At 41.0% G+C, this 25,133-nt stretch overlaps 2 protein-coding genes across 7 annotated transcripts; both read left to right on the forward strand.

Moving 5' to 3' along the window:
• Nucleotides 1-65: 65 nt before the first annotated feature.
• PCNA (proliferating cell nuclear antigen) lies at nt 66-16,382 on the forward strand. Of its 2 annotated transcripts, XM_035005886.1 has the most exons (8): nt 66-162; nt 4,166-4,314; nt 9,689-9,933; nt 10,801-10,898; nt 11,059-11,126; nt 11,869-12,063; nt 14,879-15,002; nt 15,088-16,382. In XM_035005886.1, the coding sequence occupies exons 3-8, from the start codon at nt 9,713-9,715 to the stop codon at nt 15,165-15,167; spliced, it is 786 nt and encodes a 261-aa protein (XP_034861777.1). In that variant the 5' UTR covers nt 66-162; nt 4,166-4,314; nt 9,689-9,712; the 3' UTR covers nt 15,168-16,382. The 2 variants fall into 2 exon arrangements, with proteins under 2 accessions (XP_034861777.1, XP_034861776.1); XM_035005885.1 differs by lacking the exons at nt 66-162; nt 4,166-4,314 and having other exon boundaries at nt 9,534-9,933.
• Nucleotides 16,383-16,947: 565 nt separating this feature from the next.
• On the forward strand, nt 16,948-24,901 carry TMEM230 (transmembrane protein 230). Of its 5 annotated transcripts, none has more exons than XM_035005887.1 (5): nt 16,958-17,068; nt 19,014-19,134; nt 19,479-19,580; nt 20,454-20,576; nt 23,827-24,901. In XM_035005887.1, exons 2-5 carry the CDS (start codon nt 19,036-19,038, stop codon nt 23,965-23,967), a joined length of 465 nt encoding a protein of 154 aa, XP_034861778.1. In that variant the 5' UTR covers nt 16,958-17,068; nt 19,014-19,035; the 3' UTR covers nt 23,968-24,901. The 5 variants fall into 5 exon arrangements, with proteins under 5 accessions (XP_034861782.1, XP_034861778.1, XP_034861780.1 ...); XM_035005889.1 differs by lacking the exon at nt 16,958-17,068 and adding an exon at nt 17,134-17,218; XM_035005888.1 differs by lacking the exon at nt 16,958-17,068 and adding an exon at nt 17,245-17,571.
• The last annotated feature ends 232 nt before the right edge of the window (nt 24,902-25,133 follow it).

Below are 25,133 nucleotides of genomic sequence, written 5' to 3' on the forward strand. Positions count from 1 at the left end.
GAGGGGTTGTGGGGGCGGGGCGGAGCGGAACGGAGAAGCGTGCATTGGACTAGCTGCGTGAGGAGGCGGGAAAAGGCGTGTGTTTCCGAAGGAGACTAGCCAATGGGAGCTCCGGCTTGACAGCGGACGGCTGGCGCTGGCGCCCGGGATCCCAGAAGTAAAGTAAGTAGCTGGGGACGAGAGGCGGTGTCCTCCAAGGTCTAACCTGGAGGAAGCTTGGTACTCTCGGCTTCGCGTCCTCCATAGCCAGGGCTTGCCCCTCACGCATACAGAGCAGACACTTGTTAGGCCCTGAAGTGGAAAAATCCCCCAGGGTTTTCCACTTCAGGGCCTAACAAGTGTCTGCTCTGGAGTCTGGTTGGGGGTGGCATCTCCCGTGCGCAGGAAGGAGCGCGCGGGAGGTTGCCGGGGCCACTTGTCTCGCAGGGTTGATTGGGGTCCCCTTCCAGTCTCCCACCTCCCCGAGGCCTTCCTGGTGTGGAGACATCGGGACCCCGCAAAGCCTTCTTTGGCAGGAGACTCAAGATGAGCCAGCCACAGGCCCTGTGGTGGGTCCTGAGAGCCGCTCAGGCGGGGCGCCGCCGTGTAAGAGGAGAGACTCACGTGATAAGGAAGTGAAACCCAAACATTAGTCGGCTTTGCTTTGCTTTGCTTTGCCAAGTACTTACTCATTAATTATGCTAGCCACTGAACTAAATAATCGCTTTATCTCATTTATTCTGCCGGGAAGTAGATACGATTTTTATTTTACAGATAAGATCTTCCACGGTTTTTCAAATTTCTTTTCTGTCTTCCGGACTGTTGAAAGACCTTCTCTTGGACAGGAATGCTGCCTGCTTCGTTCATAGTGGATGTTCACTGTGTACCTGACATATCCTAGTACTTGAATGGATTTAAAGATTCTCCTAAAGGAGGGGCACCTGGATGGCTGAGTCGGTTAAGCGACTGTCTTCGGCTCAGGGCAGGATTCCAGGATCCTAGGATCGAGCCCCCGTTGGGCTCCCTGCTCGGTGGGGAGTCGGCTCTTCTCTCTCCCTCTGCCCCTCCCCCCCGCTCATACTCTCTCTTGCTCTCAAATAAAATCTTTAAAAAAAAAATTATCCTAAAGGAAAATTATTCAACCAAGGTCTCATTAACTACAAAGTGCCCACTATGAATTAGAACACAAGATCTGTTACCAAAGCCTACGATAACCATTGTACGTACTACCTGCCTTCCTAAATTCATTGTTAATACCTGTGTTGTTCAGACATTGCCTTCACCGGTCCCTATTCTCTGCTTTGTGAGTGATGTAAAACAAGTATGATATGAGGTCCCTTCCCCTAAGCATACGGTAATTTAACAAGGAAACTTGCACATGTAGGAGTTGCAATTTCGTGTTAGCAATTTTGACCTTGGGTAAAGTAGTGAGAACTCTGAGAAAGGCATTCTATTTTCTTGATTTCTATGAGTATATTCCCAAGCTTCTGCAACAGTGCTTCACAGTGACGGTAAACTAGGTGTGGAGGAATACTGAACACCGGCTGTGCTACCAACGCATTGCACAAAGACTTGATGGGTTTTTTGTGGGAGGAGAAACAGACCACTCCTTTCAGGCCATAATTTATGTATAGAAAGATTTGCTTTTGTATTTTGTCATTTGTTTCGATGTTACTTATAGAAGTAAATAGCACAGTAATGGTAATTTTAAAGCTCTTTTAATCTGTTGAGCACTGACCACCATTTTGACCAATGTCAGTGGTTACTTCTTCATCTGAAGATCAGACACCTCGAGTAAATTAAGCAAGGTTTATTATCTCAAAGATGTAGGAAGGATGTCAACACAGAAAAAGCCACAAGGTCATCCTTGATAGAGGTAGATAGAGATGTATCCATATCCTCACCCTTAGGGTACGTTAATTGTGAAAGATAACATCAGTCCCTCCAGCTCAGCTGTTGCCTTTCAAATCCAGCCTAATATAAGGAAGCTGGTAGAGCAGTGCATATAAATCAAAGTTTCAGAATGCACAGTATGATTACTAGGGTAGATAAGCCCCTACAGTTTGGCCTGAACAAACTTCTCAGCCATTCCTCTCAGTCTTCCCAGGATGAGCTTAAACCAAGTACATTTCTGAAGTTAGCGCTGGAGAGAACAGGGAGCAGGTATTCAGACCCCTGAAAGTCATACTAATAGGCCTTTTAGCAAGCTTTAGGGTCTCTCTCTCTCTAAACTGTAGAAAGAAATTAAAAGTAAAAATCTCCCCCTATCTCCAGCCCAAAGAAAAATTTTGATTTTTTTTTAAGATTTTACTTATTTGAGAGAGAGAAAAAAAAAACAGGCAGAAGCAAGGGGAGCGGCAGGCTCCTCACTGAGCAGGGAGCCTGACACGGGGCCTGCCGCTCCCCCTGTTTGTGCTCTCTCTCTCTTGCTCTCTCTGTGTGAAATAAATAAATAAAAATCTTTAAAAAAATAAATAGCAACTTCTTTTAAAAATTGTTAATTAACAGGGGCACCTGGGTGACTCAGTCGGTTAAGCGTCGGCCTGCATCTACCTTCGGCTCTGGTCATGATCCCACTGTCCTGGGATTGAGCCCTTTGTCAGGTCCCTGCTCAGCGGGAAGCCTGCTTCCCCCCTCACTCCCCTCCCCCGTCTTGTACTCTCGCTCACACTCACTCTCTCTCCTCAAATAAATAAAATATTTTTTTAAATTGTCAATAAACATAAACAGACTTTATCTGCTTTTTATCTTGCCCTTCATATCGCCTTATTTATTTTTAAAGATTTTATTTATTTATTTGACAGAGAGAGAGAGCGCGAGAGCAGGAACACAAGCAGGGGGAGTGGGAGAGGGAGAAGCAGGCTTCCTGCCGAGCAGGGAGCCCGATGTTGGACTCGATCCCAGGACCCTGGGATCATGACCTGAGCCAAAGGCAGACGCTTAACGACTGAGCTACCCAGGCGCCCTCGTATTGCCTTTTTAGTTCTTACTTTGACAAGTGTTCTCAGATAGCTAAACTCAGCTTAATGAGGCGACATGCAAAATGGAATTGGGAGTGCACTCTACAGATTTGTCAAACTTCTTAAAGCTTCAAAAATTGCAAATTCTGCCCTCCCACAAACTTACAGACCTCCTCAATCATTAGACAGTCCATCTAAATTATAATGTCGGTCTCCTGTTGGCGAAATTGTAGGTCACATTTTTTCAAACCAATAGTTTACTTGGAGGCGCAGGTGGCTTTAAGCAAATAGTCATCTATTGATCACACATGATGAAACAGTACTACTCAGTCCTGATTATTTATTAGAATTACCTGGGGAGCTTCTAAAAGATACTAATGGAGGGCCTACCCTAGACCAACTAAATAAGAAACTCTGGAGATGGAGCCTAGAGGAATAGGCTTTTTTGTTGTTGTTAAGCTCCCCAGGTCTTTTTTTTTTCTTTTTAAAAATTCTATTTATTAGAGGGAGAGAGCATGAGCGGTGCAGGGGGGTGAAGGAGGCAGAGGGAGAGGGAGAAGCAGACTCCCCGCTGAGCCGGTAGCTGGATGCAGGACTGGATCCTAGGACCCTAAGATCATGACCTGAGCCAAAGGCAGAAGCTTAACTGACTCAGCCACCCAGTGTCCCTCCCCAGGTGTTTCTAAGGGGCAGCTAGACTTGAGAATCACTCTAATACATGATATCACCTTATAAAGAAAGTTGCCAGAAATTATATAAAAGAGTAAAGTTGCCAGAAATTATGTAAGAGTTTACAGCATTTTTCTCTCCCAACATTCATTAATATTTTCTGATCAACAATTATATCTAGAAAGTGTGGAAAATGCAGAAAAGTATAATAGCAAACATGAAAATTATTAGTGGTAATATCAGCCTCGGGTAATTACTGTTACTATTTACATTATTGCATTTTCATTCTATTTTCCATGCACTTACACTTAGATATAACAATTTTAGAAAACTGGAATGCTACTATTTACACCATTTCATAACCTGACTTTTCTTTTTATCATTAAATGTTCTTTAAGAATGGTATTTGAAAGGCTGTTTGGTATGCCATCTTACAATTTATCATAATTTACCTAATGGTATTTTCTTAGAACTCAAGGTTATTTCCAACTTTAGAGGAAATTTTAATAATTCTATAAATTGTTTTATTTATTTATTTATTTTTTTAACGTGAGTAGGCTCCAGGCTTGGTGTGGAATCCAGTATGGGGCTTGAACTCACAACCCAGAGATCAAGACCTGAGCTGAGATCAAAAGTTGGATGCTTAACCAACTGAGCTACCCAGATGCCCCTCTATAAGAAATACTCTTAAACATGCTTCATCTTGGTAAGTACCTCTGATTACTTTTTTTTTTAAGATTTTATTTATTTATTTGACAGAGAAAGAGACATAGGGAGAGAGGGAACACAAGCAGGGGGAGTGGGAGAGGGAGAAGCAGGCTGCCCGCTGAGCAGGGAGCCCGATGCGGGGCTCGAGCCCAGGACCCTGGGATCATGACCTGAGCCAAAGACAGATGCTTAACGACTGAGCCACCCAGGCGCCCCTCTGATTACTTCTTTAGGAAAAAATCCTAGAGATTGATTTTGGGTCTCAAAGAATAAATAAAATTTGAAAGCTTTCATACACATTACCAAATTCCCACCAGAAAAATTATACAATTTATACTCTAATCTTAAATGTATGAAAGTGCCCACTTCCTTGATTTCTTCCTAACAAGGAATGGTGACATAATTTTCACTAATTTGGTAGATTAAAATTCTGTCACCCTTTAATTTACTTTTTTGTCTATTAATGTGGCTAACCATTTTGTTCATATACTTACTAAGATGGAGCCATGGACCCTGCAAGCTAGCTACTTCTGGCTTTTGTTTGGAGGCATAAAGTCCCCTTTTCTCTTGATCAGTTTGAATTGGATTCTCTGTCCTGGAAACATTAGCCATACTGAAGTTTTAAAACTTACGTAGTCATTCCTTAGTTTTATGGGATTTTCCTTTTATGTTTAAAGCTCATAGCAAGATCTCATAAATATTTACCAGAAGACTTTTATACATCTTATTGGGTTTATATTTACTTGAAAAAAATTTTAAAGATTTTATTTTTAAATAATCTCTACACCCAACATGGGGATCAACCCCGAGGTCAAGAGTCCCATGCCCTGAGCCAGTATTGATTTGAATTTTGAATTTATTTATTTCAATTTTAATTATTTAATCTATGGAATTTATTTTGGTGAACAGTTATTAGGAAGAGTCTATAGCTTTATTATTTCCTAGACATTTAATCAAGTTTGATAGTTTACTTAATACATTGTTTCTCTCACTGATTGGAATAGCACCTTTACCAGATGTTAAAATGATCCTCTTAAAATACAAATTAGATCATGTCAAAGATCTGATAATTTTCCCTTGCACTTGCGAAGTCCTATGAGCTCCCACTCCTGCTTCCTATGCAACCTCACCTTGCACCAGTCTCTCCTTTTATCAATGTGTCCCAGACATATCAATTTTTAGTTCTATTATATGTCAATTATATCTCAATAAAACTGGGGGAAATTACCCTAAAAAAATCTTTGAATTGTAAAACAAACTACTACCTGAACATCTTCTATATATGCTGTCCTTTTTCAACATACTATTCTTTCAGGCTAGAATACTCTTTCTTCCGTTCTCCAAACAGCTAGCTTTTCTGATAAAATTCTACCTTGGAAGGCTTTCTCTGACCACAGGTCATTGCCATTCATATGCCCTCATTTCAACTGATTGTGTGTAATGTGGGTGTCACCTGGGTGGAGTTTAATTGCCATTTAAAATGTCTTCAAATTGATTACACTTTATCTGGCATTAAACCAAAAGGTTATTATGTAAGCAAAAAGTAAAGAAACAGAGTAGCCAAGCATACATTTGTTATTAGTGAAGCAAACGGTCCTCCCTGGAGTGAGCCAGTCCCACATTTTGCAAAGGAATGAAGACTCTGAGACAACTAAGAAAGCAAAATACTCACAAATGGATAAAACTACTATGTTTTGATATTAAAATGTATGCAAAGGATAGTTGATCATACATAAAGCAAGAAGGTGCCCATATCAAAATTTACCAATGGGAAATCATCAACAGAATGAAAAGGCAACCTACTGAGTGGGAGGAAATAATTGCAAATCATGTTAAGGATAAGGGGCTAATCTTACACAATAACAAAAACCAAACAATCCAATTCAAAAATTGGGCAAAAAGCCTGAATAGACATTTTTCCAAAGAAGACATGCGGATGGCCAACAGGCATATAAAAAGATGCTCAACATCAATAAGCATCAGGGAGATGCAAATCAAAACCACAATGAAATATCACCTCACATCTATTATCAAAAAAAAAAGAAAAGAAAAGAAAAGAAATAAATGTTGGCAAGGAGATGAATAAAGGGAACCCTTGTGCACTGCTGGTGGGAATGTAAATGGGTACAACCACAATGGAAAATAGTATGGAAGTTCCTCAAAATATTAAAAATAGAACTACCATGTAATCCAGCAATTCTACTTCTGGATATTAATCCAAAGAAAATGAAAACACTAACTTGAAGAGATATATATATCTGCATGTTCACTGCAGCATTATTTACACTAGCCAAGGTATAGACAACCTAAGTATCCATTGATGAATTAATGGATACAGAAATCGTGATACACACACACACACACACACACACCAGAATATTATTCACCCACAAAAAAGGATGAACCTTGCCATTTGCAACAATATGGTTGGATCTTGAGGGCATTATGCTAAGTAAATAAATCAGACAGCGAAAGACAAATACCTATGTGGAACCTAAAAGAAATCTCTATGTGGAACCTAAAACAAAAACAAAAATAAAAAACTGAGCTTACAGATAGAGAACAGATTGGTGGTTAACAGAGGTAGGGGGTGGGAGTGGGAGAAATAAGTGAACTGCTTTCTTGTGTGTTTTTGTTTAAATTGACTTTAAAGACTTAAAAAAATTTTTTTTTAATTTACAAGTGGATGGCACAGACTTGGAAAAGATTCCAGAGACAAGAGTGTAGCACTCTTGAGAAAGCTGCATCAACACCTGTGATAAGAGTATGCTAGCATATGGAAACACAGCAGTATCAGCAACTGTGAAAAACTGAATGTGGAGAAATATTAAGAATGCCTTGGGGCGCCTGGGTGGCTCAGTCGTTAAGCGTCTTCCTTCAGCTCAGGTCGTGATCCCAGGGTCCTGAGATCGAGCCCCACATCGGGCTCCCTGCACCGCGGGGAAGCCTGCTTCTCCCTCTCCTACTCCCCCTGCTTGTGTTCCCTCTCTCGCCATGTCTCTCTCTGTCAAATAAATAAATAAAATCTTTAAAAAAAAAAAAAAAGGAAAGAATGCCTTAATTCACTTTGATTATATTTTTATGTATGCTAAAGAGTAATATACAATACAAATATTTTAAATAATCTAAAAGTTCTTTCAGTAATTACAAAATAGAGATTCTAAATGATAAAGCAATGTGTGACGGTTTGACATTTTATTTTTTTTCTTGTGCTACATGAAAACAATGGTGCATCTTAACTTAAAGTTATCTTGCTTTCAGTGAAACAGATTCATCCGTTAGAATTGCCAGAGAGAAAGAATAGATTAGGGAAAGGCAATATTTGAAACAATAATGAGAATATTCTAGACTTGATGTAATATATAAATCTTCTGACTTGGGGACACTAAACTCTCTAGACAGCATAAATAAAACTAAATCCACATCAAGATACATAGTAGAAAAACTAATTCTACAGACCAAGATAAGATAGCAAATACAACTAAAGGGAAATGCTATAACCAAAGCAAAAGAAAAATAACAAAATGGGGGGAGGGAAAATATATGTAATAGAGAAATGATTAATATATAAAGTGTTCCTTGTAATCAATAGGAAAGAGTTTAATAGAAAAGATAAACATACAATGATCACTCTTAACGACTGAGCCACCCAGGCGCCCCTCAATGATCGCTCTTAAAAATATATATATGAAAGTTTCCCAACCTGTAACAATTTTTTTTAAAGATTTTACTTATTTATTTGAGAGCGCGAGAGAGAGCATGAGCAGGGGGAGGAGCAGAGGGAAAAGAAGAGGCAGAAGCAGACTCCCCGCTGAGCGGAGCCGGCCTGTGCAGCTCCATCCCAGGACCCTGAGCCCAAGGCAGACACTTAACCTACTGAGCCACCCAGGTGCCCCCTGTAAATATTTTAATATGCAAATTGAAATTTTCACACGAATAAGCATTGATTTTATTTTATTTTTTAAGATTTTATTTATTTATTTGACAGAGAGAGACACAACGAGAGAGGGAACACAAGCAGCGGGAGTGGGAGAGGGAGAAGCAGGCTTCCTGCTGAGCAGGGAGTCCGATTTGGGGCTCGATCCTAAGACCTTGGGATCATGACCTGAGCCGAAGGCAGACGCTTAAGGACTGAGCCACCCAGGCGCCCCGAATAAGCATTGATTTTAAAACAAGATTGGTAATATCTATAGTTAGGAAAATATGGGGAAATGAGCACGTCCACAGTCTTAGGTAAATTGCAATCTTTCAGCGGCCAATTTAGTAACATTTATCAAAACTTTAATGCGTATGCTACTTCAAGGAGTCGATCTCACAAAAATCAACTAAGTGCCCAAAAGTGTTTGTAATTACAAGAAATTGGTAAATTTGGTTACATGCATGGATACTATGCCATTGTTTTAAGAGGTGCTTATATAGAGGTGGTATGTGACAGAAAATTAAACGTATCTTATTAAATACATCACAGAAGTGTTTCTGGTATGAACCCATTTTGTTTTTTAAAAATGTATTTGTATAGGGGCGCCTGCACATGATCCCGGGCTCCTGGAATCGAGTCCGGCTTCGGGCTCCTTGCTCAACAGGGAGCCTGCTTCTCCCCTGCCTGCCGTTCCCCCTGCTTGTGTTTGCTCTCTGTCTCGCTCTCGCGCTCTCTTTGTCAAATAAATAAATAAAATCTTAAAAAAAAAAATTGTATAGAGAATAGAAAGCTTAGAAAGTTGTATACAGTAAACAACACGAGCTTGGTGTGCGTGTGGGCGGGGAGGGGGCAGATAATTTTGTAATCATAACTGTACACCTCTTTACCTTTTGACTTTTAGGAGCACATCACTTCTATAATAGCAAAAATAAAATGCATATTTAAAGCAGCTATACTCAGGCTGCAAGGCGTTTTCCTCCCGGTAGGTTGGATTTGCGTTTCACTGGCTAAAATCTTTCTATCCCTGAAGCGGGAGGTGGAGGAGGCAGCACAAAACTGTAACTCTAAGAACCCCAACCCGGGTCTGGCCTTCACAAGTCTAGACTTGTTTAGCGTCCGGGTTCTCAGAACAGGGAAAAGAAGGCAGTCCTACAGGAGGCGGAGGCCCCGCCCCTGCATCCAACCCTCCAATGGATGTTCTGGGAGGACGGGCTACATGCAGATCAGGGACACTATTGGCCCTAGAGTCTCTCCGCCAGGCAATGGGCGGGGCAGCGTGGTGACGTATCCACACGCGGCGCAGAGGCGGAGAGCGCGCGCTCCCAGACGCGGCGCTATTAAACGGTTGCAGGCTCTGCTGGTTGGGTGTGATCTTCTGCCTCTCAGACTTTCGCTCGCTCTTGTCGTCTGACGCCCAAGCCGGCTACAACTTCCTCCTTATCTCCGCCTGTAGCTGCGTCGTTGTGATTCTGCCACCATGTTCGAGGCGCGCCTGGTCCAGGGCTCCATCCTGAAGAAGGTGCTGGAGGCGCTTAAGGATCTCATCAACGAGGCCTGCTGGGACATAAGCTCGAGTGGCGTAAACCTGCAGAGCATGGACTCCTCCCACGTCTCCCTGGTGCAGCTCACCCTGCGTTCCGAGGGCTTCGACACGTACCGCTGCGACCGCAACTTGGCCATGGGTGTGAACCTCACCAGGTGAGCCCCGGGGTAGCGGAGAGCCGGGCTCTCGTGCACCCCCACCTCCTGCTCTTGGCGGGAGCGCCTGCTAGCTAGGCCTTCATTGGCTGGCATGGGCGACCTGCGCTATCTCATTGGCCTGCGACGCCGAGGGGCGGGATCTAGCGGAGCGCGCGGTTCGGAAAGCCCGCGCTGGCAGCCGCGCGAACCGGCTTTTTCCGCGCCAAAGTCACAAAGCGGGTGGTGGCGGGAAAATGACGGGCTTCTTCGCAATGCCAGGAAAAGCCTTGCACAGCTCTTTGGCCATTAAGTGCTGGCGACCTTGAATGAGAAACCTTTGGCTTGATTGACTTTAACTGCTTTATGATGTGCCTTAGTTCTGTCAGCCTACCTAGGGACAATCGGTTGGTTCTGGTCTTTTATTATTATAAAGTTGCAGTGAGCACCCTGAGTTCCTGGACTTAAAATTTCTCCCGGGCAGTGGCTTTCAACTTTTTATTACTACTTGTCTAGTACATAAACATGTTTAAATCTTAAGGCTTATGAGAAATACTTACCCCGACTAGGTGCAGTGTGTTTTAATGAGTATCCTAGATCATCTTTCATGATCGTCGCGACCGAATACTTTGCTTCATCCATCAAAGGGATTTGCAATTCATAGTCTTCTGTTGATATCCAGAAGTGAAATTGCTCGTGGTAGGGTGTGTGCTTGTTAAAATATAAATACTGCAAAATTGCATTACAAAATGGCCGGATCAGTTTACCTAACTCACCCAATTCCTCAGACGACCCTGGTAAAAATGGCAACTCCTTGTTTTAATTGCGTCAGAAATCGATCTTGAGAACATTGTGTTGATTTTAAATCCTGTGTCTTCTGTGCTCTAGCATGTCCAAAATACTAAAATGTGCTGGCAATGAAGACATCATTACACTAAGGGCCGAAGATAATGCGGACACCCTGGCACTAGTATTTGAAGCTCCAAGTAAGTCCTACCCTTCTACTAAGTTATACTGGAGGAAATTTAAATGCAGTGCATTTCTCAAAGTTGTGAGAAATTTAAGAAAATGTTTGTGATGATCGTAGAACTTAACATCATAGTTATAAACTTAAATGCTTTTCTTCAATCTGCTTTCTTTTGGTAGATCAAGAAAAGGTTTCCGACTATGAAATGAAGTTAATGGATTTAGATGTTGAACAACTTGGAATTCCAGTGAGTATCAGTTTCTGACTGTACTGTACACAAGTCATGATAGTTACATAAGATAATGTTAATAATACCATTTAAAGCCCAGTTTCAAACAGAACTTCTATATATCTGCTGATAACATGCTCCAAAGTGGGGTTTTAGTATTTATACTGACATTTATAATTTCATTAAACTGCAGTACTCTAAAATGAATCATTGGTTGAATTCATTGCGCTAAATGTGTATTTGCGTTAACCTCCATCCCCCCCCCCCCCCTTTTTTAAGAGTAGACTTTAAAGCTGTGTTAGCAGAAATTCATTAAGGTTAAGTTTATCAACATAAAAGGAGAGAAGAGATGTTGAGATGTTTAAAATCCTTAGTATCTTATTTTCTTGTTTTGTTTTGGTAAGCAGTTGGGCCTCCTTGAACAGCCATCATCGTTTGTATGCCATGAATGTCCTCTTGATTTAGCCCAGAAGGTGATTAGGGGGAGGCTCTTTTCCCTGAATAGTGCGTTTATCATTAAAGGTTTAAACTCTTAATTTTAGTTTTCTTAGTATGATTATTCTTATGACATACTTGTTTTATATCTACATTTATTTTTTTGAGTGTTAGAGTATGTTAGGAAATTACACAATGAGTGATATTTCAAAGTAATCAGGAAATCTTAAATTCTGAATTCTTGTCTAGATGCGGAGTCTTCAGAAAATGAGAATGCCAAATCTTTAATTTCCAGCAACTGAACTTTATTTTATTTTTTAAATAGGAACAAGAGTATAGCTGTGTAGTAAAGATGCCTTCTGGCGAATTTGCACGTATATGCCGAGATCTCAGTCATATTGGAGATGCTGTTGTAATTTCCTGTGCAAAAGATGGAGTGAAATTTTCTGCAAGTGGAGAACTAGGAAATGGAAATATTAAGTTGTCACAAACAAGTAATGTCGATAAGGAGGAGGAAGCTGTAAGTAGTTTCTTAAGTAAACAGAAAATACTTTGAAGAGCATTGTAACCCTTCTTAACATTAGGTTGTGCCTTAGTCTATTCAGGCTGCTATAGCAAAGTACCATGGACAATGACTTATAAACAACTGTAATTTATTTCTCACAGTTCTGGAGGCCAGGAAGCTGGCAGATTCGATGTCTGGTGAGGACCTGCTTCCTGGTTCACAGACAGTGGGCTTCTCACCTGATAGAAGGCTCAAAGGAGCTCTCTGGGGTCTGTTTTAGAAGGGTACTAGCACCAAGCACCTCCTAAAGGCCCTACCTCCAAGTACCATCACACAGGGATTTGGTTTTAACATGAACTTTGCAGGAACACAGACTTCAGTCTATAGCAAGGTAATTGCAACTCAACAGAAGGATCTAGTTGGAGTAAAAATTTACTTTAGGAGCTCTTATGTAATCTTTATATTAACTTTCTATACAGTAGGCCCAGTAGGGGGCCCAGAGAACCCCTATTTAGGGACAAAATAAAGAACACTCTAATTACTAAATATCCTTAAATTAAGGTTTTCCTATATAATCAAGTGTTTTTAAATAATATTTATAAACTAATATTTTGTAATTATATTAAAAAAAAAAAAAAGCCTTGCTAGCCTTTAAATAAACATCAGTTAACTCTGTAAATTAAGGACAGTTGAAGGTTCTAACCTCATAGGATTATTAAGATTAAATATGGTAACAAAGTGCTTAACATAGTGTCTGACATTTTAAGTTTATAATAAATATCAGATATTCTAGTCCCTTGCGTGAGTAGTCAATCCTTAGTTTAAATGAAGACTTAAAAATATTAGTAGCAAAAGTCCAGGGGCTAATTCTGAATTATTGGTCTCCTAAATTATATTGTAACTCCGCTGCCATTCTGGATTTTTGTTTTAATCTCGAGTTCGTTCTCTTTTGGTTTTTTTTAAAGATTTTATTTATTTATTTGACGGAGAGAGACATAGGAGAGAGGGAACACAAGCAGGGGGAGTGGGAGAGGGAGAAGCAGGCTTCCTGCTGAGCAGGGAACCCAATGTGGGGCTCAATTCCAGGACCCTGGGATCATGACCTGAGCCGAAGGCAGACGCTTAACGACTGAGCCACCCAGGTGCCCCTCAAATTAGTTCTTCTATAAATATTTTTATATCTGAAGTATGAGCATTTTTTTTTTTTAAGCATGGGTTATTTATTTATTTATTTATTTGACAGAGAGAGCACAAGTAGGCAGAGAGAGAGGGAGAAGCAGACTCTCCACTGAGCAGGGAGCCCGACGTGGGGCTCGATCCCAGGACCCTGGGATCATGACCCGAGCCGAAGGCAGCCGCTTAACCGACTGAGCCACCCAGGTGCCCCTGAAGTATGAGCATTTTATGACATTATTTGGTATCAAGAATATTTCAGTGTTTTCCTATTTCCTTGGTTATTTCAAAGTTGTTTGAATTAAGATTAATAAGATCTGTACATTGTAGTTCGATGATAGGCCCTCAAATTCTTTTAATCTATTGGTTCTCCATTCAATTTCTTTTTTACCCCCTCCATTACAATTTGTTGAAGCAAATCCTTTGTCATTGAGTTTTACCGAAGTCTGGATTTTGCCCATTGTATTCCTTATGTCAATAAATACGCTCCTCTAACCTGTATTTCCTATAAACTGGTAGCTACAGCTCTAAGAGGCTTGATGATACTCAGTGTTTCCTTTGTTTTGGGAATGAGAGAGCAAAAATACTTTACAGATGGTGGTATGTGTACCTCTAGTAGGTATGAAGTGTCGTATATTTTCTTAGCAGCCATAATAATCATTTAGAATCATTAGGTCATTAGGGTTGTAATGTATTAATACATTTCATTCCTTCATTTATTATCTGATTTATTTATTAGGAACATTCCCATAAAGAGAAGCTTTCTCGGGCGCCTGGGTGGCTCAGTTGGTTAAACGACTGCCTTCGGCTCAGGTCATGATCCTGGAGTCCCGGGATCGAGTCCCGCATCGGGCTCCCTGCTCGGCGGGGAGTCTGCTTCTCCCTCTGGCCCTCCCCCCTCTCATGTGCTCTCTGTCTCTCTCATTCTCTCTGTCTCAAATAAATAAATAAATCTTTAAAAAAAAAAAAAGAGAGAGAAGCTTTCTCTTACAATTTGTACCTGAGCTACAGTTCATATGGGAAAGGCAGACTAAATACTTGATTCTTTTTTTAATTTATTTTTAATTAACGTAATGTATTATTTGTTTCAGGGGTACAGGTCTGTGATTCATCAGTCTTACACAATTCACAGTGCCCACCATAGCACATACCCTCCCCAGTGTCCATCACCCAGCCACCCCATCCCTCCCACCCCCCCCTCCACTCCAGCAACCCTCAGTTTGTTTCCTGAGATTGAGTCTCTTAGGTTTGTCCTCCTCTCTGGTTTCATCTTGTTTCATTTTTCCCTTCCTAAATACTTGATTCTTTTGATTTACCAGTCCTCAAAGTTAGTTTCATATCACTCTCCAAAGTAAGCAATAAAGGGTTTTTTGGTTTTGTTTTTAAACGTATATTCTAGGGGTGCCTGGGTGGCTTAGTCAGTTAAGCGTCTGACTCTTGGTTTTGGCTAAGGTCATCTCATGGAACGAACCCTGCTTGGGCTCCACACACAGCCTGGAGTCTGCTTGAAGATTCTCTCCCTCTACCTGCCCCCCTCCCCGTCTTGCGTGCACCCATGCGCTCTCTCTAATAAATAAATCTTTAAATATATTCTAAACTAATGGGTTGCAACTTTCTTGATGTTTTTCAATATGATTAATCTTTTGTTTTGTCTCAGGTTACCATAGAGATGAATGAGCCAGTTCAGCTAACTTTTGCACTGAGATACCTGAACTTCTTTACAAAAGCCACTCCGCTCTCTCCTACAGTAACACTCAGTATGTCTGCAGATGTACCCCTTGGTAAGATAATTGGTTTGTTGAATCTTGTTTTGTAGATGGTATAGTGGACTTCTCAATAATTAATTATGTTCCTGTCTTCTTTCAGTTGTAGAGTATAAAATTGCTGACATGGGACATTTAAAGTACTACTTGGCTCCCAAGATCGAGGATGAAGAAGGATCTTAGGTATTCTTAAAATCCAAGAAAAGAAAGTTAAGCTCTTTAAGAACTGCTTCTGAGATGCCAGCATGTACTTGAGTCTGTCACCAAATTTGTACCTCTGAATACATATGTAGATATCTTCTGTAAATAACCTATTTTTTCCTTCATTCTTTACAATTTGTTTAAAGAATAAAGTCCAAAGTCAAATCTGGTCTTGTTAACCTAGGAATATTTCTGCCTTACCCAAAAATACTTGTGATTTTCATAACAAAAGGGGTTTGACTCTTAAATACAGTTTTAAGAATTTTTTTCAATTTAAATAAAAGTTATTTGAATTTCAAACATCATCACAAGACAGTGCCTTCATTTGGACCATGACTATTGCAAGTATCCTAGGGAATTCAGTTCAAGCTACCATTTCATGTAAATGTGCTTATTTTTCCAGTCTAGAGCAGCCTGATAAAAATACATTAGATACAGCAATAAAAAGTATTCCAAATACAGTAGGTGACAAGATATTTTTGGGGATTCATTTGTCAAAGTTATTTTGGTATTCTTCTAACTTGAGTTCAAGAAATGAACAGGAGGGTAGACCAAGTCCTATACATATTGTTATTTTGTCAATTTTGTTAGCAAAAACTAACACTTTTTTCAGAAGCTTTATGTACCCAAAGCTGTGTGGACTTTAGAAGACTAGCATTGCTATAGGGCAGTGTTTCTTTGGCCTAGGGAGCCTTTTAAAAGAATCTTGCAAGATTTAGTACATCTGTGATAGGGCCCAAGCAGTATGTGCAAAAATAATTTTTCTAATATAAGTAGCCTTTTTTGGGGACTTAATCCTAGCGGTTGTGAAACGGACTGTTTAAATGTTCCTACTAATTGTGCCACAAAGCCACAAGCTGGCATAGTACATATTGAGAATTGCTTCATTAAAGTTCTTTATCCCGGTGTGTTTTGTGCTTGGTGGTTTAAATGACTGGTTTCTTTTTGTAGTATCTGGACTGAGTTCTAAAGTTACTGGACGGTAGAACTCCCTGTACCCAGTAGGTTCATTACCTTCTGTGTGCCTGGGGGTCGGGAAGGATATTGGCTGCAAAGGGGCCTGATGGAAGTTTTGGGAATGATGTAACATTAATAGAGACTGGTGATGGTTCCAAGACTGTATGCACTTGTCAAACTCATCCAATTGTACTTTATTGTGTGTAAATTATACTTCAATAAATCTGACATTTACAAAGCTTCACGTGCTGCAAAATGTCCCTTGTGGGCGGGCCTCTTACCTGGGTCAGGCCCGATGGTGAGGAGGGAAACTGAAGCACAAGAATGTGGGGCCACTCGAGAGTAGTGGCGGGGTACTGACCAGCAGAGACCGCGGCGCGCCTGCGGGGAAGACCTACAGCCCTGGGCAGTGACTGGGAGACCCGGCCGTTCCGGTCATCCACAGCTTCACTGTCTTGGCTTCCGTCTCCCGTGGGTGCCACTGAGCTCCCAGCACTGCCGGAGGGATCAGGGAAAGGAACAAGTAGCCGGTTTACCCGGAGTCTGACTGTGACCCAGGCGGCCGGTCACCCAAGGCACCTACACAACCCAGCGGAGGTGACCGGCAGCAAACCCAGGGCGCAGCGACTCCCGCAACCCCACAGGGCGGAACTCCGCCGGCGCCTCCCGAGAGCCCCCGATGCCGCCCGCAGGATGCTCCCACCGGCGCAGGACCGAAACGGGAAGTTTCGAAGAGTGGAATAAGAGGACGTCGCTCCCGGTGACGCCACTTCCGGCGCGCCGCCGTCCGGCGTGCCACTTCCGGCGCCGAGCTGGGCGGGTGGGGCGGGTGGCCGTTAGGTGAGGCGTGCCATGAGGCCTCAGGCGTCTCTGCTGCCAACCGTGAGCGAGCTGTCGGCGCGCGGGCGGCCTGGCGCGGCGTTCCGGTAAGGCGTGTGTGCGGCGGGGCGGGAACAGAAGCGCCCCCCTCAGGAGCCCGGCGGGGCCGAGACCGCGCTCCCTGCCGAAATCCACTTCGCGTCTGGGTGTGGAGCGTTCGCCAGCCTGGGTCACCGCTGCCCTCTTCCCAGAAACCGGTTTTGTTTGTTTCCGTCTAAATTCGCGTCGGTTTTTATTTGTCTTCCTGGCTAGGCTTGGAGACGGGCAGGGAGGTAGTGTGTGTGGAGGCGCATAATGCCAGGCACTGCGCTGAATGCTTTACTGATGCTTTTAAAGTCTTGCAACCCTCGCGTGTTTAGGAAGTTTGGGGGTTGCGGTGGAACTGGTAAAAAAAAAAAAAAAAAAAGCCTTTTGGGAACTTGGACTGGTACTCGGTTTACGTTTTTCCTTCCTCTTGCAGAATTCTTAACTCTTGCCGCCAGTAAGCATTCGTCTCCCCTCTCCCTGACACCCTGCGATTTTTTATGTTTTGATACGGGTGTATGAATAGGTAATGGCAGAGTATGTAAACTTTTTTTAAAAAGACGATACAAATCAGAGGTGATTAAATGCCCTCAAAACCCCCACATACCGGTAGTTTGGACTTTAAATTTTGTAGAATTAAATTTAGGTTATCATGTAATCGGGATCGCAACACTTAAAAACCTAGTATTTGATGCAGTTTGAGCTAACTTCAAAAAAGCATATAAATTAGCATTCTGGATTCAGTACTTGATTTCTGCACTGGTATATAATATAAAAAGGGACATTTGCATTTAGCACCAATTCCATCATAATGCTAGTTATTTTAGGTTGACTGCGGGCCACTTAAAACGGCTCAATAATTGGGATAAAGTATATAGAAAGCACTTAGAGTAGTACCTGGTATCTCACCAACACTGGGTAATTATTAACTGACATTATTATAATGATGATGGTTATTTACAAAGTATCATACCAGAGGAAGGCAAAGTCTTTATGGTTTCTGTTGTTGTTTTTTTTTAATGTTGTCCTTATTGTGAAATACTTAATTTTCCCTTTTTACGGATCCACTTCACCTTTAGAATTAGCTTCACAATCAAAATAGATTTACTTGTTCTATTCATATAACTTTGTGATTTTATGGCAGAAAAGTGCACAAATTACAAATTTTTCCCCCATTTAAATGTCATTGTTTTTTAATCTTATCTACTATCTCTTCAACTAGTGACAAAATAGCCATGATTTCATTACTGAAGTTGGTTTTGAATATTTTGAACAAAAACCAGATTTTATTTTATTTATTTATTTTTTTAGGAAGCTATAGAAGTAATCTGGAAAATGAAATCACTACTTTCAGTGCTTGGGGTGGGGCAGAGAGGCAGGGAAATTGGCACTGGTACAGTGCTGATTACCAGTACTGATAGTGCTGATAGCCAAATTTACAGGAAGCTCTACAGATTTTTTGCATTAAAAGAAAGATACCCATTAAGGGGGATCAACAAAATGCTGATGTGAGTGTATTCCATATCCTACCCATTCTCCGTCCCTGGCAAGTAAGAGAATCATTTGAGCATATGCTCTTTCTGCTTTTTCCTGAAACAGGGACAGGGGCCAGGCAGTACTATAGCAGAATGACTGAAAATGTGGACTTAGGTGTCAGACTCAGATTTAAGTCACCACTCCTCACCTGCTCTGTGTGAGGCTTTGGAAAAATTAGGAGGCACAGGAATATTGGTGCCAAGATAAACATGAGGTCTGTTTCTTGGCAAATGTCTTGACTCTCGTTCTACCAGGACAAGCCAGAGTAGATACATAATGAGAATGTTTTCACTTTGTCAAAGGAATATCAGATTTTAAGTGCAATGGAGTATAAATTGCCAGTTGCTTAGTATGACATCTCAGCCCCAAACTCCCAATATATGTAACACACTGATGTCACTTGCATACAATGACAGTTTTCTTTGTCTTCAGACTGTAGCTGTGTCAGTGTGTTATGATGCCATCCCGTACCAACCTGGCTACTGGAATCCCCAGTAGTAAAGTGAAATACTCCAGGCTCTCCAGCACAGACGATGGCTACATTGACCTTCAGGTAAATGCCGAAGGGAGCTGATGAGACTGGCTGGCTCTGTTTCTTTTGAGTTAGCAGGAAGACCTTCCAGGTGGAGGATTTGCTAACTGTCCATGGGGATCAGAAGGAGCAGCAAGAAGGAAACTCATCTCTGAGACCCTTTCAACCATAGTTTGCAGAAGGAGGGGCCTTGGTAGAGCAGTTTCAAACAAATATAAATATTGTTCATTTCTAAGAATTTTTAGTTGTAACGCCAGAGCCCAGTAGATATGTATTTTATTTAGTTTTTCTGGAAAATACTCAGATTGTGTTTTGTTAAGTAGAATTTTTTTAAGGACTGTGTCATTGGTTTGTTTACACTTTAGTCAAAGCCAGTTCGTCTTTTAAGGGAGAAACTAGCTGCTAAAGCCAGCAGATTGTGGGAATCTTCCTTCTTTCCTGATGTCATGAGATCCAATTTATTAAAGGTATTCTTTGTGGCAAACAGTAAGTAAAACAGAATGTTTGTTAAGTTTGTATTCTACCCTGATTCATTATTTATAAAATACTTAATGTGTAGCATCTCCTTTTGACCACTTCCCCTTAGAATAGTTTAGGTGGAACCAGGGCTAAGGAGGAAGAGGCAGGAACCCATCCCTTTAAATATAAACAAATCAATGACTCTTTGCACTCTTCGGACCCATACTTGAAGGAGAGAAGTTTTTTTTGTTTTTTTGAAAGGACATCTGGGAAGCTTCCAGCCAGTTAGGTCAGATACAGAAATGAGGCAAACCTTAGATAGCTTGTCTCTGAATCTTAACTTTGAATTGAACTTATTAACAAGTTAGGTTACTTGATCTATGGGGTGGGCAACTAGTGCTTTAGAAAAAGCTGTTTCTAAAACCTTTGACTGTATGCTAACTTAACTTTGAATGCCAGAAATCACTAGTTTTGTTTACTTCTCCAGACCATGATATTCACTCTTGAATCCCTATAGATTAGTACAACCTTCCATGTGCCAAGCATTTAATAAATACATGTTTAATCAATGAATGACCATTAAAGTGTCTTCTGTTTTTGTAAGAAAATATTTTCTTATGGTGAATGGTATGTGGAATGAGATTAGAAGTAGAAAGAGTAACATTCTGCTGGAACTCTTCTGAGTGATTGTTAGAGCAATAACTAGAGCTTCACTTCCTGTTTGTCCCTTGCCTTTCTCTCCCGGAGCTCTAGTGGGTAGTAGGACTTCCTTCAAGACACACAAAGCATCCACCTTGGTTCTTATTATTCTCCGTGCTTTAAAGTGTCTCAGTCCTGGTATTTTCATAATGCTGTGCCTTTTTTGTTTATTTCTCTTCCAGTTTAAGAAGAGCCCTCCTAAGATCCCATATAAGGCCATTGCGCTTGCTACAGTGCTGTTTCTGATTGGCGCCTTTCTCATAATCATAGGCTCCCTTCTGCTGGCTGGCTATATCAGCAAAGGGGTAAGTTGAAGGGTTTGTGGGAGTGTGCCATGAAATCTTTAAAGTGGGCTCTATTGTTTTATAGTCATATCTAGTACAGGATTTGCCAGCAGAAAGAAGAAAAGAGTGTTCTTTCAGATTTTGTTCTCTGATAACAAAGCATATGTTTCTTTTTTTGAGCAAGAACATGCTTGTCCCACAGTTTCTGTGAGGTGTGTGGGGGCAGGTAGGCGCATTTTCCCTCTGAGATGTCGAGCAATCTTCCCACTGTGATAGTTTAGAACAGCAAAGCTGAGCCTTGCATTGAGGATTCCTGATTGATAACGGCTGTACCTGGAGTAGAATGTGTTACTGCAATTTTGCAGTGCCACAGACATTCCAGGTTTGGGGAGAAACAGTGAGGCTTCTATAGGTCTGGGGCCACTGACCAAACCAGGGCTTGTGACTCATGACTCTGATCCTTCTTACGTTGGGTTTGGTTGGGGTTCTTGTTATGCTTCCGAGTGTTATTTTCAAAACCTAAAGTGGTATTTGGTGGTTCTTTTTCTCGGGCTGTATACATACACTAATAGACAGTGCCCAAGTTGATCTGAACTAATAATGATCACAAGTCATGTCTGTTCTTCAACACACACCAGGCCAGGGGATGATGGTCATATTGTTCTGCAGAGGGAACACAGCCAACATCTGAAAAACTGTGGACACTATAGAAATTGGGAATAGTAACACTATTGCAATAAAATGGCTGCATGTGGTTTTTAAGAAGTGAATCTGATTTGCCTTTGTTTCTTATCTATTTAAAATTATTATATGGTCACCAGGTGTTTACTTGGTGCAATCTGTGTTTGAACATCTAGCTTCAGGACTGTGCCTTCAGTTAACTTTCATTGCAGTATACAGTATCAATTCCAGAGGACTCTGTTAATGATATGAATATTGAGAGTGGAGGTGACATCCACATGCAGCAAATATCATTTTACCTTGTGTGGTTTATAAAAGACTGCTTTATAAATAAAGATGTTAAGAGAATCACTAATAAGTTTTGTTTTTTTGGTTTGGAGTTTTTTCATTTTTATTACAGATATTTCAAACAAAACAGAAGTAAATGAAATAATGTATTAAACCCTCTGTGTCTACTACTCATCATCAACAGTTATAAACATTTTGCTTCATGTATTCCCCCACCTTTTTTCCTGTGTATGAAACCAAATGCCAGATTTACATTTTGCTGGTATTCTTTTTGTTTTTGTTTTTGTTTTTTTTGAGAGAGAGAGAGAGAGAGCTCATGAGAGTGGTGGAGGGCAGAGGGAGAGGGAGAGAGAGAGAATCTTAAGCAGGCTCCATACCCAGCATGGAGCCCAGTCTCACAAGCCTGAGCTCATGTCCTGAGTCGAAATCAAGAGTCTGATGCTTAACTGAGCCCCCCAGGCACCTCTATTTTGCTGGTATTCTCAAGTAGCATCTTCAGTATGCATCTGTAACAGTTTTTATATAAGTTTACGGGTGCTGTATTAATATCTTTGACCTTGACTTCATATTTTTGTTAGATTTAGAGACTTACTTAGATTCAGGTTTAGTTTTCTTTTAGAAAAAATATATCATAGGAGGTGCTGTGTATTTGTTATGGCAGTTGGTTTTGAAACTTCGATGTTAATCAGAATCATCTGGCAGACTTGTTAACACACAGATTCCTTGGTTCCATTCCCAGAGATTCCAGGTCTATAGGTGGGTGGTGAGAATTTGCATTTCTAACAAGTTCCCAGGTAATGCTGGTGGTCCATCAACCACATTTTGAGAATCATTGCTGTAACATTACATTAGTCCCGCATTGGGCTCCCTGCTCAGCAGGGAGCCTGCTTCTCCCTCTGCCTGCCATTCCCCCTGCTTATGCACACATGCTCTCTCTCTCTCTCTCTCTCTGACAAATAAATAAAATCTTTGAAAAAAAAAAGAGATTTTTAGATTGGGTTTACCTTAGATGAGGGAAAGCTTAAAATTAATGGGAAAATCACAAAGGAAAAGGAGGATAAATTTAACTGTATAAACATTTAAAACTGTACCTAAAAACAAGGCAGAGCAATTTTATGAGTGGATTCATTCATTTAATACATTTATATTTTGGGCACAGCTGGGGATCCAGGGATGAACAAAGTCCCTGCCCTCCTGGAACTCCCCAAATAGTTGAAGCCCTATTGATAAAAACACTTAACACCATTTCTTCCTCTTTGACCTGTGAATTGTGCTCATGGGAATATACAGTAGAATCTGAAAGGCCAAGGAAAACAATGAAGTTTATTGTGGTATTCTGTACAGTTACAAAAAGTGAGACAACCAAAGTATCCAACAGTCGGTAGGGGGGTGGTTAAGTAAAACTGTGGTGCATCCATTACAGTGGAATGATAGACACCATTAGTTGACATATAACATGTTAGTGTCAGGTGTACAACATGATTATATGTCTATATTGCAAAATGATCACAATAAGTCTAGTTAACATCCATCACCACACATAGTTAGAATTTTTTTTCTTGTGATGAGAACTTTTAAGATCTACTCTCAGCAACTTGCTAATACGCAATACAGTATTATTAGCTCCAGTCACCATGCTGTTCATTACATCTCCAGAACTTACTTGTTTTGTACTGAAAGTTTGTACCTTCTGACTATCTTCACCCATTTTGCCTATCTCCCACCCCCAGTGCCGAACTTTTCATAATATTTTGGCAATTGCTTGTTACACTAAGAGACTAAAACAAGGCACAGGGTATGGTGTGTTCACAACTAGAAACTAGAATGGAGAAAAGAAGGAAATAAACGAAATATCTATGGATGAAGATGGACAGTTTATTTACTTTATAATTTTTAGTGCTTTGCAGTTTTGCTACATTTTTTTAAAGATTTTATTTATTTATTTGACAGAGAGAGAGAGAGAGGAATAACAGGAACACAAGCAGGGGAAGTGGGAGAGGGAGAAACAGGCTTCCCACGGAGCAGGGAGCCTGATGTGGGGCTTGATCCCAGGACCCTGGGATCATGACCCGAGCTGAAGGCAGACGCTTAACGACTGAGCCCCACAAGCGCCCCTAGAGTTTCTACATTTTATAATCAGGAGGAAAAGAGATGTAAACCTGTTCCGTTGGTAGCATACTACCCAAAGGAAATGCTCTGAAGAGTGTAAAATACTGATGTATGGGTTGAACCTATGGCTTTGTTTTATTTTAAAATTGGTAATTTGTATGGTACTAATGTGTTTGCCACCTTCTGCCACCAGGGGGCAGACCGGGCTGTTCCCGTCCTGATCATTGGCATCCTGGTGTTCCTGCCAGGATTTTACCACCTTCGCATCGCCTACTATGCATCCAAAGGCTACCGGGGTTACTCCTACGATGACATTCCAGATTTTGATGACTAGCACCAACCCTCAACCCTGAGGAGAAGAGTCACAGATGGGACTGAGACCAGCTTTAAGATATTGAGCAGAAACTGGCTAAGGGCTAAGGAGTTCTGCAGTTTGCAGATGTTAAACAAAAGAATGGCCATCCTCAAGATGTCAACTGAGCTTACAATTACAAATTAACTAATTAGGACATGCTGTATTTTTCATCTCCTGGCTCTGGCAAAAGCTGACAAGTTTTTCCACACTAGTATGTATCTTGGAAGAGTAGCGGTGTTAATGGTGTGGGAAAGCAGGAGGTTATCCTGTAGTGGAGAGTGTTACTGCTGCCACCCTTTTTGGCGTTCAGCATTTCTTTTAAATAGTCCTTATTGTCAGTTCTGGTAGCAAATGGAAAAATGTAATATGTCAGATTTCATATTACTAGTAATTTATCTTGAAAACATCTAAGTATCTTACCCCTACACTCATCTCTCACTTTGTGTGCTAATGGAAGACCTTGGCAAATCAAATGTCAGTGTGGGTGCATCTGTAATATTTTTTACTTGCTTTCTTATTAACAGCAGCCAGGACTTTTTTAAAATCTCAGAGCAAGTTTGCAGAAGGTAAACGCCTTCTCTGTTCACCAATCCTTGGTCGGCTTTGATTTGGTCCACCAGTAAGTTGGCCAACATAATTTGGGTTATTCTGTTCTTTATAGATCAAGATGTTCTGTATATCGTGCCTTTAAGGACTGGACTTTGGCTGTTTCCTAAGGAAAAAATGTAGATAAGTGATTGTTATTTAGAGATTATAAACCTGTTGTTAGCACCTTGCATTATGATGTCATTCTGCTGAAGACTGCAAGACTCAACCTGGATCCCTAGATGGACTAGACTGCCTTAGTTTGATTCTGTTTCCTAGCTTGCACAAAGTGACATACTCAAAAGAAATTAAAATGCCAAAATCTAAACCTAGACTTAAAGTGAGTTAATTTCAAGTATATTTCAGAAAACATTTTAATGATTATATGAGATCTTTGATCCCAGTACCCAGGGCCATCTTCATTTTTAGATAACTGGCCTTGTGGGTCAGACTGCTTTTCAGTTGTCCTCTTACTATGAGCTTATGGACGTGGGCAACTAGAAGCCTGGAAGGGCCATCAACTGAGATTTGGAGGGCTGTGGGTAGAACAAGTTTATTGG

The sequence above is a fragment of the Mirounga leonina genome, unplaced genomic scaffold (assembly GCF_011800145.1).
Source record: "Mirounga leonina isolate KUSES-001 unplaced genomic scaffold, KU_Mleo_1.0 Mir_150, whole genome shotgun sequence".
In the NCBI taxonomy this organism is placed as follows: Eukaryota; Metazoa; Chordata; class Mammalia; order Carnivora; family Phocidae; genus Mirounga; species Mirounga leonina.

What these genes read in the sequence shown, in the direction of transcription:
- PCNA (XM_035005886.1), top strand. Translation starts at nt 9,713, where the DNA reads ATGTTCGAGGCGCGCCTGGTCCAGGGCTCCATCCTGAAGAAGGTGCTG. An exon ending in TTGAACAACTTGGAATTCCA is followed by an intron (nt 11,127 to 11,868) that starts GTGAGTATCAGT and finishes TTTTTTAAATAG; the next exon opens with GAACAAGAGTATAGCTGTGT. An exon ending in GTCTGCAGATGTACCCCTTG is followed by an intron (nt 15,003 to 15,087) that starts GTAAGATAATTG and finishes GTCTTCTTTCAG; the next exon opens with TTGTAGAGTATAAAATTGCT.
- TMEM230 (XM_035005887.1), top strand. Translation starts at nt 19,036, where the DNA reads ATGATGCCATCCCGTACCAACCTGGCTACTGGAATCCCCAGTAGTAAA. An exon ending in ATGGCTACATTGACCTTCAG is followed by an intron (nt 19,135 to 19,478) that starts GTAAATGCCGAA and finishes TTTACACTTTAG; the next exon opens with TCAAAGCCAGTTCGTCTTTT. An exon ending in TGAGATCCAATTTATTAAAG is followed by an intron (nt 19,581 to 20,453) that starts GTATTCTTTGTG and finishes TTTCTCTTCCAG; the next exon opens with TTTAAGAAGAGCCCTCCTAA.